General features: G+C 37.4%; 1 protein-coding gene across 1 annotated transcript in view; it reads right to left on the reverse strand.

Moving 5' to 3' along the window:
* LOC132558978 (uncharacterized) overlaps nucleotides 1-4,868 on the reverse strand; it is a 29,614-nt gene extending 24,746 nt beyond the window's left edge. Inside the window, exon 1 of the mRNA XM_060223603.1 lies at nucleotides 4,605-4,868. Coding sequence (XP_060079586.1) covers nucleotides 4,605-4,868 — 264 coding nt within the window. The remainder of the gene's footprint in view (nucleotides 1-4,604) is intronic.
* Between the last annotated feature and the right edge of the window lie 13,808 nt (nucleotides 4,869-18,676).

The raw sequence follows: 18,676 nt of genomic DNA on the forward strand, positions 1-18,676 counted from the left end.
ACGAAATTGTTTGATTTGCCTTTTATCCAAGTTCTTTCCTTTTTACCATATGTGCGTGATGTTTTGTTCAATAAGACAAGTGTTATTAAATTCAGGCCATCAAACTATGAAGTCGGACAATCAAATTCGGTAAATTGTTGTCAATGTATCATTTGGAATTGTAAATTAATGAAATTTCAAAGTACATGTTTGCCTATCTCTAATGTAAGAACAGATATGATTGTACACTTTCGGCATTTCAGTGTAGGATTCTGTTCGACGGAACTACGTGATAGCATCGTATAGTGGATGATCGGTGCAACTTTGATTCCCAAACGGCCACTGGTATGATCTGAATCCCAGATTGTGTCCGGGCCGTTGAGTGCCTGTCTATCATTACCAGCTCCCTGGAGATACGTTTCTTTCATTCGGAAATTCTACTGGACCCGATAGCGTCTACACAATCAGTCCAAATGATAAAATGCAGATTAGTTAGTGAGATAAACTCAACCAAATATGATTCGAAATATCTTACTGGTCAACCATTTTCGTCTATTTCCGGTTATTATTTCAATATTTTCTCACACATCCACACACACACCCTCACACACACACACACACTTAAATAAGCCCATGTTATCTACATAATAGCATGGGGTCTCATTCAAAATAACACGGAAGGCTAAGAGTAATACAAGGTCAGCGCTTTATACCCTTGAAATCGTTATAAAATCGTACGTAGAAACTACCTTTACATAGCATAGAATCAAATGGTTTAATAATCGTGTCGCTGTAATTTCAACTGTAGAGAAAATAGTGATGTTTTTCGCTTGATCGATTGTTAGTTCTTCTCTATTGGTTCATAAATTAGCATTAAATTCTCGACAGTTATCTGTAAAACCACCCTACTAACAGATGCACAAGCATATCTAGTCAGAAATGATAAGCTTGACATCTTTGTATCATCGTGGCTTTCACTTTACCACACAAGTCGAAAGTACAGATGGCAAATCCAGAACTGGAGCGGAACAAACACCCTGATCTGAAGGCAGACATTTGCTTCGTCATTTCCGGTAATTGTAGTGCATAATTGCAGAACAAGTTGTTGATTCACATTTTTTGTTGAAGGTCATGGTTTGTTCATAGAATACGTTATAAAATAGCAAATACTATACTAGTATAAAGTTCTGTCATAATTTGTGTCTCATTAAACAAAAACAAGCTCTGTAACTTTATAATTATCTGTGTTTCAGAATATATGGTGTTCTGATATGGACACTGAATTTGACAGATCCTGATGGTTTTACCTTAAAACATAACCAGTATTAGATTGGAAATAACATCTCCAAGCCACCTGGTGTAACGCAAGGCTCTGTGATAACGAGGTCTCGAACACGTAGTGATATATTGAAATAGACAGAAAACGGAATCGGAATTTTAGTGTAGGGTCTCGGAATACCTCATAATGTATGATATTCGGAAACAAAACCTTACTACAAAGGACAAGCTACAAGGCACGAGTTTGAATAACAAACATTTCTTTCATCTTCTGATGGATTACTATGAAGTATTTCACTGTCAGAGCCGCCGACCTGTATGTTCGTGTGTCACAAGCTTTCGATTTATCTTCCGGTCGTTGCCATGCTTCTTGTAAATGATTTCAGAAAAGATCTTTATAATCTGCCAGTGAAATGTTCAAGCCTTGGAGAGAAAAACTAATGGTGAATTCGGAGTGCGGTAGACGCTTGTTATTTTTACTTTGGTAGGTTATCACAGCCCGCAGGTTGAAAATGTTGTCTGTGTGGAGAGATGGTCTTGCGCCTATCGACAGATGTCAAGGAGACATAGAAAACTCCTAAACACACAATAAATACTTTTGTTATCAGTAGCCTCAATGTTCCCCGAGGTATTTCTCGAACCTTTGAAGTCAAATGCCTGAGAGATTCTTAGACCCTATCATGGCGACCTATGTACGGATGGCCTCATCTTTTCCATAATCTTCTCAAACTATGACAATTCCACGTGCGTTTAGTTGTGCACGGGTTATCGTAACTTTATTTTAAGATCGGAGCATCAAAAATCTTTTCGGTTACAGGCTCTCTCTTTCTCGGAATTTTTTCTTCCTGATATACGTTATCGATGCCTCACATATTGCTACTGATTCAAAGCGCGTGAATGAACTTAGAAAAGGTTCCTTATTAAGTCAATTAAATACAAAAGTCCCTTATCACAAACCAGAAAAACTCATTTTTTCATACAAGAAATGTACGTGTATTCATTACTGAGTGAGTAAATCAATTAATATTAAATATTATTACTTGAATAATAAAAAAATATTCGAAAGCGTTGAAAAACAGATACCGTCTGTTTTAACGAATTGATATTTTTTCATGTCGCCATGAAGAATTCCGTGATACAGTAGGACATAATCCATGCACTTAGTTATGAGAATTATGTGGTAAATACATGTATCTCGACTCATTATAGACTGTATCCGTCGTGTTGGCGTCTGCGGCTGTCTTTGTAGTAAGTGTTGGACACATGCGTTATTGATCAATATACCATTACTGTCAACAATCATATTTATATACCATTACTAGATATACGTAGAGCTGCGCTTTGTGATTGTGCAGTGTATGTAATAGTCCGGATTTCTCTTAGTTCCAGTCTTGTCTTTCTCATGATTTCACTTTCAAAATATTTCCATGAAGTGTATTTAAACTGGAAAATGAACTTTCATTTTGAGTAATTCTTGAGCAGACAATCAAGATTAACAAATCTGTAATTTTTGGTGTGTTAAGCAGTTATCAACATATTTGGTTGTGTTTCCATGTTGTTTCTGCACATAGTGAAAAGCTTGCATACCTGAAACATAAACCCTAATTGAAACCTTACAATGTTGCTATCATAATATTACCAGACATTAATACGAGTATTTGATTCATTGCTGTTTGACGATTCAATTTAGTATGAATGAGAAAAAGAGCAAATACTAATTATGGAATATAAACGATGTTTTTTTTAAAATTAAGAAACATTTATATAAATCAGTCTTATTGGTTTGAATGATTCTATCCAGAATTGCATTGTCTGTACAAGTACAATAAACTAGGAAAAAGCAACGTCAACCCAGAGAGCAAGGGACAAATACATGACAAAGCCTACATGCAAAGACAACATCGGAATCATCATGCCGAAACAAAACAGAAACCAAAAACTTCGGAAATCAAGGAAGTGAGAAAAAGAAACAAACCGAAAATGAGATAGTATCATTCCAAAAGTGGGGAGATACGAAACTAGTGAGACATAGCAACAGCATTAACATGGAAGAAACAGACAAATGACAGGAACCGAGGAGACACCAAAACAACGGGAAACAAGGAGACGCAGCAACAGCATTAACATGGAAGACACAGACAACTGACAGGATCCGAGGAGACACCAAAACAACGGGAACCAATGAGACATAGCAACAGCATTAACAAGAAGACACGGACAAATGACAAGAACCGAGGAGACACCAAAAACAACGGGAACCAAGGAGACGTAGCAACAGCATTAACATGGAAGACATAGACAAATGACAGGAACCGAGGAGACACCAAAACGACGGGAACCAAGGAGACGCAGCAACAGCATTAACATGGAAGACATAGACAAATGACAGGAACAGAGGAGACACCAAAACGACAGGAACCAAGGAGACGTAGCAACAGCATTAACATAGAAGAAACAGACAAATGACAGAAACATGACAACAACGGGAACCAAGGAGACGAAATAACAACAATACGTGAGACACACAGATAAATGACAGGAACCGAGGAAACACAACAAGAAACGAGGAGACAACTTAACAAGGAGACGCGTTTACAGAACGGAAGATGCACTAAAACAATAACATGGAGACATTTTAACAAGGAAATAATGAATTCCCACAACAATTTAGGAGTATATTATTGAACATTGTTTACCGGCCATCTAACTTACGCATTTATCGCATTGCGAAGCTCGCAGTAGCAGTAAACTTTTCTCTGTATATATATATTTCGTTATATGTATACAAAGTTTAATTTCTCCAACAAATACTTCCACATCATTTGAAAACCAACAAAGTCAATACGATGTCTCTCGTATCTCATCCGTAGTTGTTGCCTTTTACTAATAAAGAATTACTTTAAGAACAAAATATAACTAAACAGGTAATTGATTTATATAAAAGCTTACAAAATACAACAGTGTATAGGCTGTAGGATCAGAATGACTTTAAATTAATAGAATTGATAAATACTGTTTATTTTTGGAAACGTTTGTCTGAGATTGGGAAGTATCCTGAATTCATCAAAATCTAGACCTTTTGATACTTCGTCGCCTGTGGGTTTTCCAAGATAGTATCAGCCTAAATTTCTGCCAAGATTCTGATATTCTTTGAAGTAAATTATTATCTAGATTTCGTGGAAATTGCATTTATGGTAGCAAGGGAAATCCTACAAACATGTTGCGAGCAATTCTCGTGAATGTCACCGTCATCCGAGACTATTCAAAAGAAAAAATATTAATTTTTCCTATAAAGAGTTTGACAAAAAAAGATGTTTATTCTTTTGAAATGAAATCTAAACGCTTACCTGGCCTTTAGAGTTTCCTATAGTTCCATTAACGTCGACTCCAGACTCATTTGACGTAAATAATCCATAATTAGCAGGAATGGTCCAGGAGAGGTAGCAGACGAAAAAGACCAGAAAGATCATATTCAACTTCTCTATCACGCAGACGACACGTTTCGATCGGCAAGTTTTCCCGCCAGTATTCTCCTCTGAAATCTCAACAGATGTTGTGGTGATCGTCTGCTCCGAGGTTGACGTCGAAGCAGGTTCCTCTCTCGTATTCATATGACCTGTTTGGCAGCGGAACCATCAATTAATTACTGACCGGAAATACCGATGTTTGTTTTGATTGCCAATAATGACCGCTCCCTGTTACTAGTCTTCATGATAATAAGAGATCACAGATGGATATTTGTTTAACTTACATTAACACATCTTTGTAAAAGCCGTAATTTACAGGTTGATGGTAGTTCTCCGAGATACATAAATACACTATAACAAGGTATCCACTGATCTCGCTCTTAAACATCAGAAACGAATTATATGTTTTCGATGAACATCGGGGCAAACAATCCGACCAGGCTCGTTAGTGGTATTCCCTATAGCCTCTGTGTCGGTAATACGTTAATTAACAGTTCAAGTCATGATTGTTATGTGTGTCTCTCTTTGTGTGCTAGGAAGGTATGAGGGTTAGCAGTCACACCGTGTTTACATTTTGATGATGTTTTGTTCCCTCCGGTTGCTGTGATGTTCCATACATTATCTTCACATCCTTTCATCTCCGCTGGCGTACATTTCAAAAGTCAGAGAAGGTAGCTGTACGACCTAGCGGTACCAATTTCCAACGTGTGTCCAAACTTCTGCAAAAGGCGAAAAGGAAAAGGTCTCGGGACAAAAAAATACGTCCAGTATTAGAGCAATCAATAATGGTGGTAAATTTCTGTAACGATCCTGTTGTCCAAAATTTCTATATGTCATTTCGGCAGAACATCATGTGAGCATTCCTGACACCGAATTCAACATCTTCTAATGAAGAACGGGCAACCTGAAGTTGTTGTTTATGGTTTCAACTATAACGTCTGCCTGTGTAAATAACAGAAAATGAGAACATTAATTAATGTCAACCTGCATATACATATGTAGTCAAACGGCATATATACATGTACTCAAACGGCATATACATGTACTCAAACGGCACATAAACATATACTCAAACGGCATATACACATGTACTCAAACGGCATATACACATGTAGTCAAACGGCACATAAACATGTAGTCAAACGGCATATATACATGTAGTCAAACGGCATATACACATGTACTCAAACGGCATATACACATGTAGTCAAACGGCATATATACATGTACTCAAACGGCATATACACATGTACTCAAACGGCATATATACATGTAGTCAAACGGCATATACATGTAGTCTAACGGCATAATACCACTACATGTACTTACTATTACTGAATTCCTTTGTTTGGCGTGGGAAAACTTAGGATAAAAACCTACAGATGTTTATGAATTACTTATCCGAGTACGTACAGTACTTACTTCTGAAAAAAAAAGAATATTAAAAGCAAATAAAATGTGTTTCAGGAAAAAAAACAACATTATTTTTGAAACTTAAGCGTTCACTGATAACCCATGAATGATCGGTGATCTGTGGGAAACTAGCATCTAAACAAACACATGTAGGGTGCTATCTTAGCGTTGTCTCCGGAGTTGATACAACGCGGAAATGTGTGTTCTCTATAGGGGGTAACATTTATACCGCTCAGCACCCCATGTAACACACACTAATCCTGTCAGAAGCTTTCCAAAGCCACATCGTCTGACTCCCAAGTCAACTATCAGATCTGACAAGACAACCAAAACGATTTTTTTTAAAAAAGAGGGAAAGGCGACATGATTTCCATTATAAACGAACCAATCAGTATTTTCTATCCAATTTTTATTTAATGAAATTTCCTTAAATTTTGCTTTTTAAAGTTTTCACTGAGCGGAATAATGATCACCTTGAAAAACCATCAATGCAATATGGAGATCGATAACACCGATTTCTGTCAACGGGGCGTTAAGGAACATATACACCGGTAAACAGAGGCGCAGTGGAATTTCTTTATTTAATACAAATTGTATTATTTTGTCTTAAAATCTTTCTTGCAATGGTATAACCTGGTAGACAGGACTCAGGTTCCGGACGTCCTGTTGGGAGGCAGCTCCTGTCTGAGGGTTTTATGATGATAACTTCCTACACCCTGCCGTATTGTTCTCAGTCATAATGATACGGATTATAAAAAACACACGAACCCCATGACCAGATATACGTTTTATGTGCTGGATATTACTCATGTTTAAGATGTTTATGAAGATTTATATTGATTATCCGATTGATATCATTTAAATATCTTTATCTAAGTAATTTCTAATATCATCAATTGAAACCCGTTTGGTGTATCAGTCATCTTTGACTCTTATTGCGAAATATTGGACGATCATATTTTTGAAGACTCTTCATCTATCAGTGATGCTTCATTCATTTACAGTCATTTAATGTATAACTTATCGTTACGAAATCACTTTAACATTAAATCTTTATCAAAACACATACGTCTTTATATTTCATCATTACTATATCATATTAAATGATAACTTAATAATATCCCGCGATCTGTAACTCATTAAAATGTAACTATAACATAATATCTTAATAATATCACGTGATCTGTAACTCAATAAAATGTAACTATAACATAATATCTTTATATTATCACGTGATCTGTAACTCATTACAATGTAACTATAACATAATATCTTTATATTATCACGTGATCTGTAACTCATTACAATGTAACTATAATATGATATCTTTATATTATCACGCGATCTGTAACTCATTAAAATGTAACTATAACATAATATCTTAATAATATCACGTGATCTGTTACTCATTACAATGTAACTATAACAAAATATCTTTATATTATCACGTGATCTGTAACTCATTAAAATGTAACTATAACATAATATCTTTATATTATCACGTGATCTGTAACTCATTCAAATGTAACTATGACATAATATCTTTATATTATCACGTGATCTGTAACTCATTCAAATGTAACTATGACATAATATCTTTATATTATCACGTGATCTGTAACTCATTTCAATGTAACTATGACATAATATCTTTATATTATCACGTGATCTGTAACTCATTTCAATGTAACTATGACATAATATCTTTATATTATCACGTGATCTGTAACTCATTCAAATGTAACTATGACATAATATCTTTATATTATCACGTGATCTGTAACTCATTTCAATGTAACTTTAACATAATATCTTTATATTATCACGTGATCTGTAACTCATTCAAATGTAACTATGACATAATATCTTTATATTATCACGTGATCTGTAACTCATTACAATGTAACTTTAACATAATATCTTTATATTATCACGTGATCTGTAACTCATTACAATGTAACTTTAACATAATATCTTTATATTATCACGTGATCTGTAACTCATTACAATGTAACTTTCACATAATATCTTTATATTATCACGTGATCTTTAACTCATTACAGTACAGATGACTATAATTTAAACATCTATGAAACAAGCTGTTTTATGTTTTCATCCCATAATTAAAAAACGGCGTCATTTTGTAACGTTACGTTAACCAATTCGACGGTATAAGAAATTATCACAGAAAAGTGTCCACAGTAAATGTCAAAACAATTTAAAATGACTTTTTGATACTGAGCCACAACACAGACGTTGAAAAAGGAAATGCACTCTAAATAAACAGCTAATACAAATATGTTATATCAACACATGGTATATAACTTATTACAATATTACTTTTACATAATATTTTTATAACCCACCTGATTATAACTATTATGTTGTAGTGATCGTGTGTTGTTGCCACATCGACTTACCGATCCAGACGTTCACTATTGAAGTACAGACATTGATATAATAGTCACACTGTGAAATTAAGCCTCGTGAATCATTAAAATGGTTACTAAATACCAATATAGATCTAAGATATTACGCGAGCGCAGACTTTTAAGTGCGCTGGGTAACATCTACACATTCTTTTATAAAGCATCTGATATTGTTTCCGAGTGTAGGGGAAAAAACGTGATATATGATATTACTTCTGGCCTACACAATGGATTCCTATTTCATTTCACTTTTTTAACTTACGATAAAAACGATATCTCTGAAAAATATGTTTCTTTATATGAAATGCTACAAATACCAGATGTAATGAAAATAACCAACAGTATCATATATGATATGTATCTTACAGTTGTGTTTAATATGTGTTTGAGCGGCGCGACAAAAAAACAGGGATACGAGTATCATAATATCGTTATTTTTACTTACCTTTCTGGTGATAAATAGAGAATGGTGTTAATAGTCCGCGGTATGTACGGTTGCTGGAGGAGTTATATGTCACCCCGGCACTGTCCAATGGTAGAAGTGCGCCGCTTGTACCCAACACATGTCAACTAACCTTAGTCACTGGTCCGCGGTACGCCCCCGTGTCGACGACCATTAACAGGACCATGTGATTCTGTCTATCTCCATTTTACAGCCAAACAGCACGTTCCTTGGCCAACAACATGTGTCCAAAGCTTCAGCAGCCAGATCATAAAAAGTATACACACACGCGCGTAAAAAACGCTGACCCGGCCTCACGTGCCAATCACTGATAATCCGTCTTCCGCAATCGCTTGGACCCAATCACGTGTAATGTCTACTCGACACTCTCGACTGCAGCAGGGAGGCTGACAGACGGGTACAGCATCCTCCTGCGGCGTGAAGAACATAAAACAGAAAAAAACGTGTTTGTTGAAATTTTTGGAACTTCCTCCTCGACGTACGAAGGGTGCCTGTTGTTTTCAAGAAGACATAAAAAAGGAGTTTAAATTTATGAGTGTCAGTCAAGCTCGCTTTGATCTTTAAGGCGATTTGAGGCGGCAAAACACGTTGTTCTCTTGGTGGTAGGTATTAAAGAGCAAGACCCCGCTACTGCTGTACAAGATAGATATTAAATCATGTCTACCTAGGTGAGGTTTTGTGTTATAGTGAGTGTCTGATACGTAGGTCTTTATTCGGGTTTCTTGTAAGACCATGTGATATGTAATCTTACGATAGACAAGTGTTAGTAGATATTGGGACGCGACCTAAATCCGTTTACTGATGAATGAATTCCTCGGAGATAGAACCACTTAATACCCTTTCATGTACTAGGGAGAGAAACATTCGCTCTACCAGGTGCTGTCTTTTTCACTATCGTTTATATAAATCCTACCGATCATACATACCCACTAGGTCTCTACCCGCGCTAAAACACAACATATTACGGGCATTAAAATAGTCATCCTAATACAGTCTCGCGAGTAATTTCGAAACCGATAGGAAAACAAAAATCCAAACATCGTGTGCTGTTCGTATGATTCAATCATGATGGCGATGATTCCATTGCTATTCTAACAGGGGATTAGTCCGTCTGTTGCTGTTAGGCTCAGGGTCTGTGATAACCAGTTGTTTTGTTATTGTTTACTGATAATCTGCGTGTGTCTCGTACAATCGGCCGCGTAAATGAACATCGGATTAGTTATGACATGGATTCGTCTGGCCGACCTTTGGGTCGTTAGTGACCACGAATATTCTCGAGAGTATAGAGTTTGATGTGTGTAATTAAATGTAATTACTTATACACATCTGACATATATGGTCTTATACAAAGAAAGCATTTAGAGGTAATCTACTTTGTTTATACAAAACCGTATCCTCTCTTAGATACGACAACTGTCATCCAAGATATTCCAGTAGTAATGCTCATTATCGCTCTCTGGGTGGGCGTTACTGTTAGAACCGGCGAGGTTAAATGGTGTTCTATCGTAATGGACAGCAACATAAATTCACTACCTCTTAGATCGATGAATTTTGATTTGAACCAATTAGTAAATAATTTCGGAGATGATTTGTGTAACCGCACACATTTTTTCAAGCTTGACTATCTCTGAGTGTTAGTATCAACATCCATCTTTACACGACAAAACATGATTTTATTATGACAGCGTTAATCATAATGGACTGTAGTATAATTGTTGTTTTGGCATCACATAAGACGAGAATACACCCACTGGACAAAATATCGTTCGTTGTTATTGTAAACATCATACCAAACGCTTTGGCTACAAACGTATTATGTTTGGCCGTATCCTCTGGGTGAATACATTTCACCAGATGTCTGTTTTTGTTATTTTTGACTCTATGGGTCGTCTCTAATACTGTATATAAAAATATGAAATGATTTAGTGAAATGTTCAGTCTAATATGTACCCTGAGATATCAAGGCGCACACCAGGCAATGCCACATGTTGATCTTCTGTTGTCCCAACAGGAAATCACCCAGCATACGTGTATGTTTGCATGATAACTAGCTGTTCTAAAACGTACAATTTATTGATGTTAATTGACAAATCTAATAATGTCACTTTAAGCAACCTTTCTTGTAATCAAATATTAATCTCGCAATGCAAGATTTAACGAAAAAGGTATGAAATATACATTTACGACACTTCCCTGGAGGTATGAAATATACATTCCTATTTACGACACTTCCCTGGAGGTATGAAATATACATTCCTATTTACGATACTTCCCTGGAGGTATGAAATATACATTCCTATTTACGACACTTCCCTGGAGGTATGAAATATACATTTACGATACTTCCCTGGAGGTATGAAATATACATTCCGATTTACGATACTTCCCTGGAGGTATGAAATATACATTCCTATTTACGATACTTCCCTGGAGGTATGAAATATACATTTACGATACTTCCCTGGAGGTATGAAATATACATTCCTATTTACGATACTTCCCTGGAGGTATGAAATATACATTTATATTTACGATACTTTCCTGGAGGTATGACATCTACAATTCTATTTACGATACTTTCCAGGAGGTATGAAATATACATTCCTATTTACGATACTTCCCTGGAGGTATGAAATATGCATTCCTATTTACGATACTTTCCTGGAGGTATGAAATATACATTTACGATACTTCCCTGGAGGTATGAAATATACATTCCTATTTACGATACTTCCCTGGAGGTATGAAATATACATTCCTATTTACGATTCTTCCCTGGAGGTATGAAATATGTATTTCTATTTACGATTCTTCCCTGGAGGTATGAAATATACATTCCTATTTACGATACTTCCCTGGAATTATGAAATATACATTCCTATTTACGACACTTTCCTGGAGGTATGAAATATACATTTAAGACACTCCCCTGGAGGTATGAAATATACATTCCTATTTACGATTCTTCCCTGGAGGTATGAAATATACATTTATATTTACGATACTTCCCTGAGGTATGAAATATGCATTCCTATTTACGATACTTCCCTGGAGGTATGAAATATACATTCCTATTTACGATACTTCCCTGGAATTATGAAATATACATTCCTATTTACGACACTTCCCTGGAGGTATGAAATATACATTTACGATACTTCCCTGGAGGTATGAAATATACATTCCTATTTACGACACTTCCCTGAGGGTATGAAATATACATTCCTATTTACGACACTTCCCTGGAGGTAGGAAATATACATTCCTATTTACGACACTTCCCTGGAGGTAGGAAATGTACATTTCTATTTACGACACTTCCCTGGAGGTATGAAATATACATTCCTATTTACGGTACTTCCCTGGAGGTACGAGATATACATCCTTATAAGCGATACTTCCCTAGGGTTATGAAATAAAATTTCTATTTCCGATACTTCCATGGATGTTTGAAATATACATATCTTTTTTTATTCAAGTCATCTTAGGCGTCAACCATAACTGCATCACAACTGTATTCATGTCTTTTCTATATGACATACTTTTACGTCAAGCGATTACTTGAATACACTAGTTGGCTTTGCCATTCATTATCAATATACATTTATATAAAGAAATTCTTGGTAGTTTATAGATATTATTTTATAACATTTTGTTACATTTTTCCTCGCGGTTATTTCTTTGTGAACAACTTTGATATGTTACATCATATCAGTACTCAACGGCAAATGCAGTCGTGTCGTAACAAACTAGAAATTTGGTGCGACGATAACGACTTTAATATGACCAAATCTAGGAAAATATCGTATGTGTTCCAGTTAGCATTGATGTGTTACGTCTTAATTATCACATTTATCTCCATGTAAATCAATAGTAAAGACAAAGAGCTCAGCATTCTCGATGCCAATGCGGTTACACCTGTGCTTGTCAACTGCACATATGCAGATGTTTCATCTCGCTCATAGAAGGAAGGCTGTTTGGTATTGGATGTATTTGCAGAATACATTGAAGCAAATCTCTGCTGAAAAAAATACTATCTGATCTTCAACTTAAACCAATTAAAATGGTCTACAAAATTATCAGGAACAAACTTTCTCTCGTAGACAGGAATCATACATCTTATGGTCCTCTATCAATATTCCAGTATCTGATTAAGTGCTGTGTTTACAACAAAAAGACGTAAATCAATACAGATATTCTTTATTCCCAAAATATCTTATGTATACTGTTGGCGGGCCGTGAAGTAGCTTGACACATCAACATTTCGCTGGTTACCTGACGTTTCATCAAATTTTACATACCTTTGTAACAATACTGTTTAAGACTATCGGACTCGCATTCAGTGACAATGAAAAATAATCACATAAAAAAGCATTGATCATAGTCATTTCTCGTATACATAAGGATCCCATGATATACAAGCAGATTTGGAAGGAATATCTCATCAAACTAGAGACATTCAGTTTAAACGTTCTTAAGAAGATATTCAAAAACATAACGGACCTAGATGACTCACAAAATGAAAGTACGTATCTATACAGCTGCGAGATGAATATTATCACTGTCTTACTTGAAATAATTGTTCTGTGCTGTCAGTTTGGCAAAAATCTTTCAGTGAAATAGCAATGAAAGGTATGCGGAACTGGTACATAAAACAGAGACCTCACTAACATAGTTTGTATAAAAGATACACAAGACAAGAGTAACGTTCAGTACAACATTAGAATTAGATCTGGTCAAAGAGATAAGAAAATCCCAACGGGGTAGTGTACTGCTAGCTCCACATTTCAATAAATTCATAACTTTCAAATGTCATATGATATTCTGAATCATGCCACTATCCAAATGAGTTAAAACGTACAATGCATGATACTGGAGTTATAGAATTTAAGCCTACAAGAATTAGCCCCCAAACAATAAGAAAGGATTGTACATAAACAAAATAAAAACCAGCTCATTTCAAAACAAGGTTAGACAGAGTGCAAATAGTATTTGGATGTGTAAGTTTAAATCTGAGTCAGTCTGGTGCGGTATAATTTTCAGTGTGACTGCATGGTGACGCCACATTGTTTAGTACGACAGCCTGGTGAGGATGAATTGTTCAGTGTGACAGCCTGGTGAGGGTGAAATTTTAGTGTGACAGCCTGGTGAGGGTGAATTGTTCAGTGTGACAGCCTGGTGAGGATGAATTGTTCAGTGTGACAGCCTGGTGAGGGTGAAATTTTAGTGTGACAGCCTGGTGAGGGTAAATTGTTCAGTGTGACAGCCTGGTGAGGGTGAATTGTTCAGTGTGACAGCCTGGTGAGGGTGAATTGTTCAGTGTGACAGTCTGGTAAGGGTTAATTGTTCAGTGTGACAGCCTGGTAAGGGTAAATTGTTCAGTGTGACAGCCTGGTAAGGGTGAATTGTTCAGTGTGACAGCCTGGTGAGGGTAAATTTTTCAGTGTGACAGCCTGGTAAGGGTAAATTGTTCAGTGTTACAGCCTGGTAAGGGTGAATTTTTCAGTGTTACAGCCTGGTAAGGGTGAATTGTTCAGTGTGACAGCCTGGTGAGGGTGAATTGTTCAGTGTGACAGCCTGGTGAGGATGAATTGTTCAGTGTGACAGCCTGGTGAGGGTGAAATTTTAGTGTGACAGCCTGGTGAGGGTAAATTGTTCAGTGTGACAGCCTGGTGAGGGTGAATTTTTCAGTGTGACAGCCTGGTGAGGGTGAATTGTTCAGTGTGACAGCCTGGTGAGGGTGAATTGTTCAGTGTGACAGTCTGGTAAGGGTTATTTGTTCAGTGTGACAGCCTGGTAAGGGTAAATTGTTCAGTGTGACAGCCTGGTAAGGGTGAATTGTTCAGTGTGACAGCCTGGTAAGGGTAAAATTTTCAGTGTGACAGCCTGGTAAGGGTAAATTGTTCAGTGTTACAGCCTGGTAAGGGTGAATTTTTCAGTGTGACAGCCTGGTAAGGGTGAATTGTTCAGTGTGACAGCCTGGTGAGGGTGAATTGTTCAGTGTGACAGCCTGGTGAGGATGAATTGTTCAGTGTGACAGCCTGGTGCGGATGAATTGTTCAGTGTGACAGCCTGGTGAGGGTGAAATTTTAGTGTGACAGCCTGGTGAGGGTGAATTGTTCAGTGTGACAGCCTGGTGAGGGTGAATTGTTCAGTGTGACAGCCTGGTGAGGGTGAATTGTTCAGTGTGACAGCCTGGTGAGGGTGAATTGTTCAGTGTGACAGTCTGGTAAGGGTTAATTGTTCAGTGTGACAGTCTGGTAAGGGTTAATTGTTCAGTGTGACAGCCTGGTGAGGGTGAATTGTTCAGTGTGACAGCCTGGTGAGGGTGAATTGTTCAGTGTGACAGCCTGGTGAGGGTGAATTGTTCAGTGTGACAGCCTGGTGAGGGTGAATTGTTCAGTGTGACAGCCTGGTGAGGGTGAATTGTTCAGTGTGACAGCCTGGTGAGGGTGAATTGTTCAGTGTGACAGCCTGGTGAGGGTGAATTGTTCACTGTGACAGCCTGGTGGGGGTGAATTGTTCAGTGTGACAGTCTGGTAAGGGTTAATTGTTCAGTGTGACAGCCTGGTGAGGATGAATTGTTCAGTGTTACAGCCTGGTGAGGATGAATTGTTCAGTGTTACAGCCTGGTGAGGGTGAATTGTTCAGTGTGACAGCCTGGTGAGGGTGAATTGATCAGTGTGACAGCCTGGTGAGGGTGAATTGTTCAGTGTGACAGCCTGGTGAGGATGAATTGTTCAGTGTTACAGCCTGGTGAGGGTGAATTTTTCAGTGTGACAGCCTGGTGAGGGTGAATTTTTTAGTGTGACAGCCTGGTAAGGGTAAATTGTTCAGTGTGACAGCCTGGTGAGGATGAATTGTTCAGTGTTACAGCCTGGTAAGGGTGAATTGTTCAGTGTGATAGGCTGTTGACGATAAATTGTTCAATGTGACAGCCTGGTGACGGCAAACTGGTCAGCATGACAGCCTTGAGACTGTGAATAGTCAGTACGACAACAGTGTTTAATCTAATTAATACCTTGTTGACTATTAACTGGCAAGACTTCGCATCGAAACAAGATGCTATGAGCCGGTGCAAAATTTCTCTCATCCTGTGCTGCATCAATAAGCAACCGGAAGTAGGATCTATGACATCATGTAGAAAACGGACTGAGAGTAAAAGGTGGGAATATAAATAGTTATGAAGTTTTGATACGAAAGGCAAACACAAAATCATACACGACACTTATCTATATATAACACCTGTGATGTATGATGATTGAACACCTGTACATAAACACGTAACACCTAGCATGTTCTCAAGTGATCGTGCAATCTGTACCTGATGTTCAGAAGACACCGGACAGGAAACGATCAGTATTAGTGTGTTCTGTAGTGGCGAGTTTCTGGTATCTAAAACTTCACAGAATGCAACTTCCCTTATGTAAAGTTGTTCTTGACAATGACTGCTCCTTACTCTTTTCATCTTACCGTTATGATCTGGCCCCCATCAAAATTTCAACAGTTCATCACGCCATGTCGTCCAGCCTCCGACAATCTTATACGTCTGGTGTGGTCTTCAGAATCGTTGGTTATCAGATCAGCTGGCTCTTTTTCTGTCAGGATCAGATAAATACCAGTAAATAGTACTTCAGATATACCAAACTTTAAACACAGAACATGAAAGTGTATTATTCTAGATAAATGTTTAGGTTTTTTTTGACAGTTCATATCTATCTAAATGTCACATTTCCTTTGGTACGTTTGATTCTAAATAAATTGTGTATCATTTTCTAGTTCTTAAACGTCAGAAAATCCCTTTAATACTGTCTTGTTTGGCTTCGATTCTGGTTAATGTGTTGTAAAAGGAACAGTAAGCATTGTTATATCGCCATTACTGTAATAAATACAGAAGTTATACATATATCAAAATAATAACAAGAAATGTGAAGACATGAAACAATACATCAAAGAACAGCGAAACACGAATGGTAATAAATATGGCGTTTGTAACAGATGGGGAAGATGTTGTTAATAGTGTGTTGAACCCTACGTGATGTGTCGATACCATACTCAACGACCTGGTGGTGAGTGTTCCGGCTGGGTTTCGAAATCTGCTTTTTTAATCAAATCAATTTATAATAATTTTCAAAAAGACTGTTAATGAATGTTTCTCCTACTAAATCCATCCTTAAACAGAATTGACCTGTGTCCAGTCATGTAGACATTTGAATGCCCGTAACTTAACAGACCGAGACCAGATATTTCGGACTAATTAAAACGGTCCCACGTTGCTTCAATGATTTCCCAGTTGACCAACAGACATTCTTTTCATTCCATGCTGGTTTGATAAGTAAATTCTAGTGCGAAGGTGGTGAATATTGGATTCATTCATTAGCCTAGTAACGCACGTTATACTGTTGTCGGTAGGTATCAGCAATGGTTGATTATCATTTACAATATTATACAAAATATGGCAGTTATGGACGTTTAATTCCATCAACCATACTCTGTTTCAAGTACACTGCCCCGACCCCACAAACACTATTGATCTATAGTACAGCTCCCTTGGCTTTCTACCGAGTTCCCTTCGAGACGATTTCGTCGGCCATTATATATCAAAGTTTCCGGTCAGTTACTTTGATATATAATTATTGGGTGTACTTGATTGGGGGTTCCACATACGTTCGTCACACAGACCGGCGCCCGAGTTACGGCGCTGCACTTGAGACGAGTGCAGCCAAGCCACTTGCATACTCAGGTTACATCGCCCCCACACGCTGCCATCGTTCACTGTCCTTCCATCGAGCTGCACCCGGTGTACGACAATGGACGTCTGATATCCTCCACTCCATCCGCCTGCTCCGGAGGTCAATTCATTCCTTTGTCTGGTGACATGGGCAATATGTTAACGTCAGTAAAACCTACTGTCAATTACTACCCGTGGATGTTAGATACAGGAAGAACAACACATATATATACAAAACATATTTGTCGTTTCTTATTGATATGATTTAGACGGTTTTACTCATTTGTTGGTGTCACATAGCTGGATTTACCCATCTATCAGCTGAAAGCCGTGTTATAATGTACTGTGATTAAAAGTTTCTGTACAATGCCTCGGTAACACACATATTTGACAAGTCTTTTAAGGGCCGAAGGTTATATATGCAGTTTGAATTCGGCCCACTACCTGACTTGCTGAGTTAAGGTATATCCGGCACGTGAAACCAGTCCGACCATGAAGTTGTACTGGATAGTTGTAGCTGATGTTTCACCAGAGGATCACCCCTCTCGTATCAACCAGTCATTCAGTCAATTCAGTTGCGGTTAAGCAGTTCCGCAATCAAGTAACCTTCTTAAATTTGAAAACGAAACATGGAAACCAGAATTGAAAGTCTTTAGATAGATTTGATTATCAAATTCAGAAATAGAAAACTGATTTTTTTTTTTTTTTTTATTAAGATAACTTTTTTTCTTTGTTCGTTGTATTCCGGATTTAAAAAGTTCAGAATAGTTTCACAAAGACAACTTGCATTACCACCAAAACAAGCGTTTTGTGGACCAGTGTGACAGTGGACAGACATTTGACTTTACTTCCGGTCTAGTGATTATTGAACAGACGAAGCCAGATGAGATGTCGCGGTAAGATGGACAGCTAATCA

The sequence above is a fragment of the Ylistrum balloti genome, unplaced genomic scaffold (assembly GCF_031769215.1).
Source record: "Ylistrum balloti isolate Yb309-2 unplaced genomic scaffold, AGI_CSIRO_Ybal_v1 Utg370840, whole genome shotgun sequence".
Lineage (NCBI taxonomy): Eukaryota > Metazoa > Mollusca > Bivalvia > Pectinida > Pectinidae > Ylistrum > Ylistrum balloti.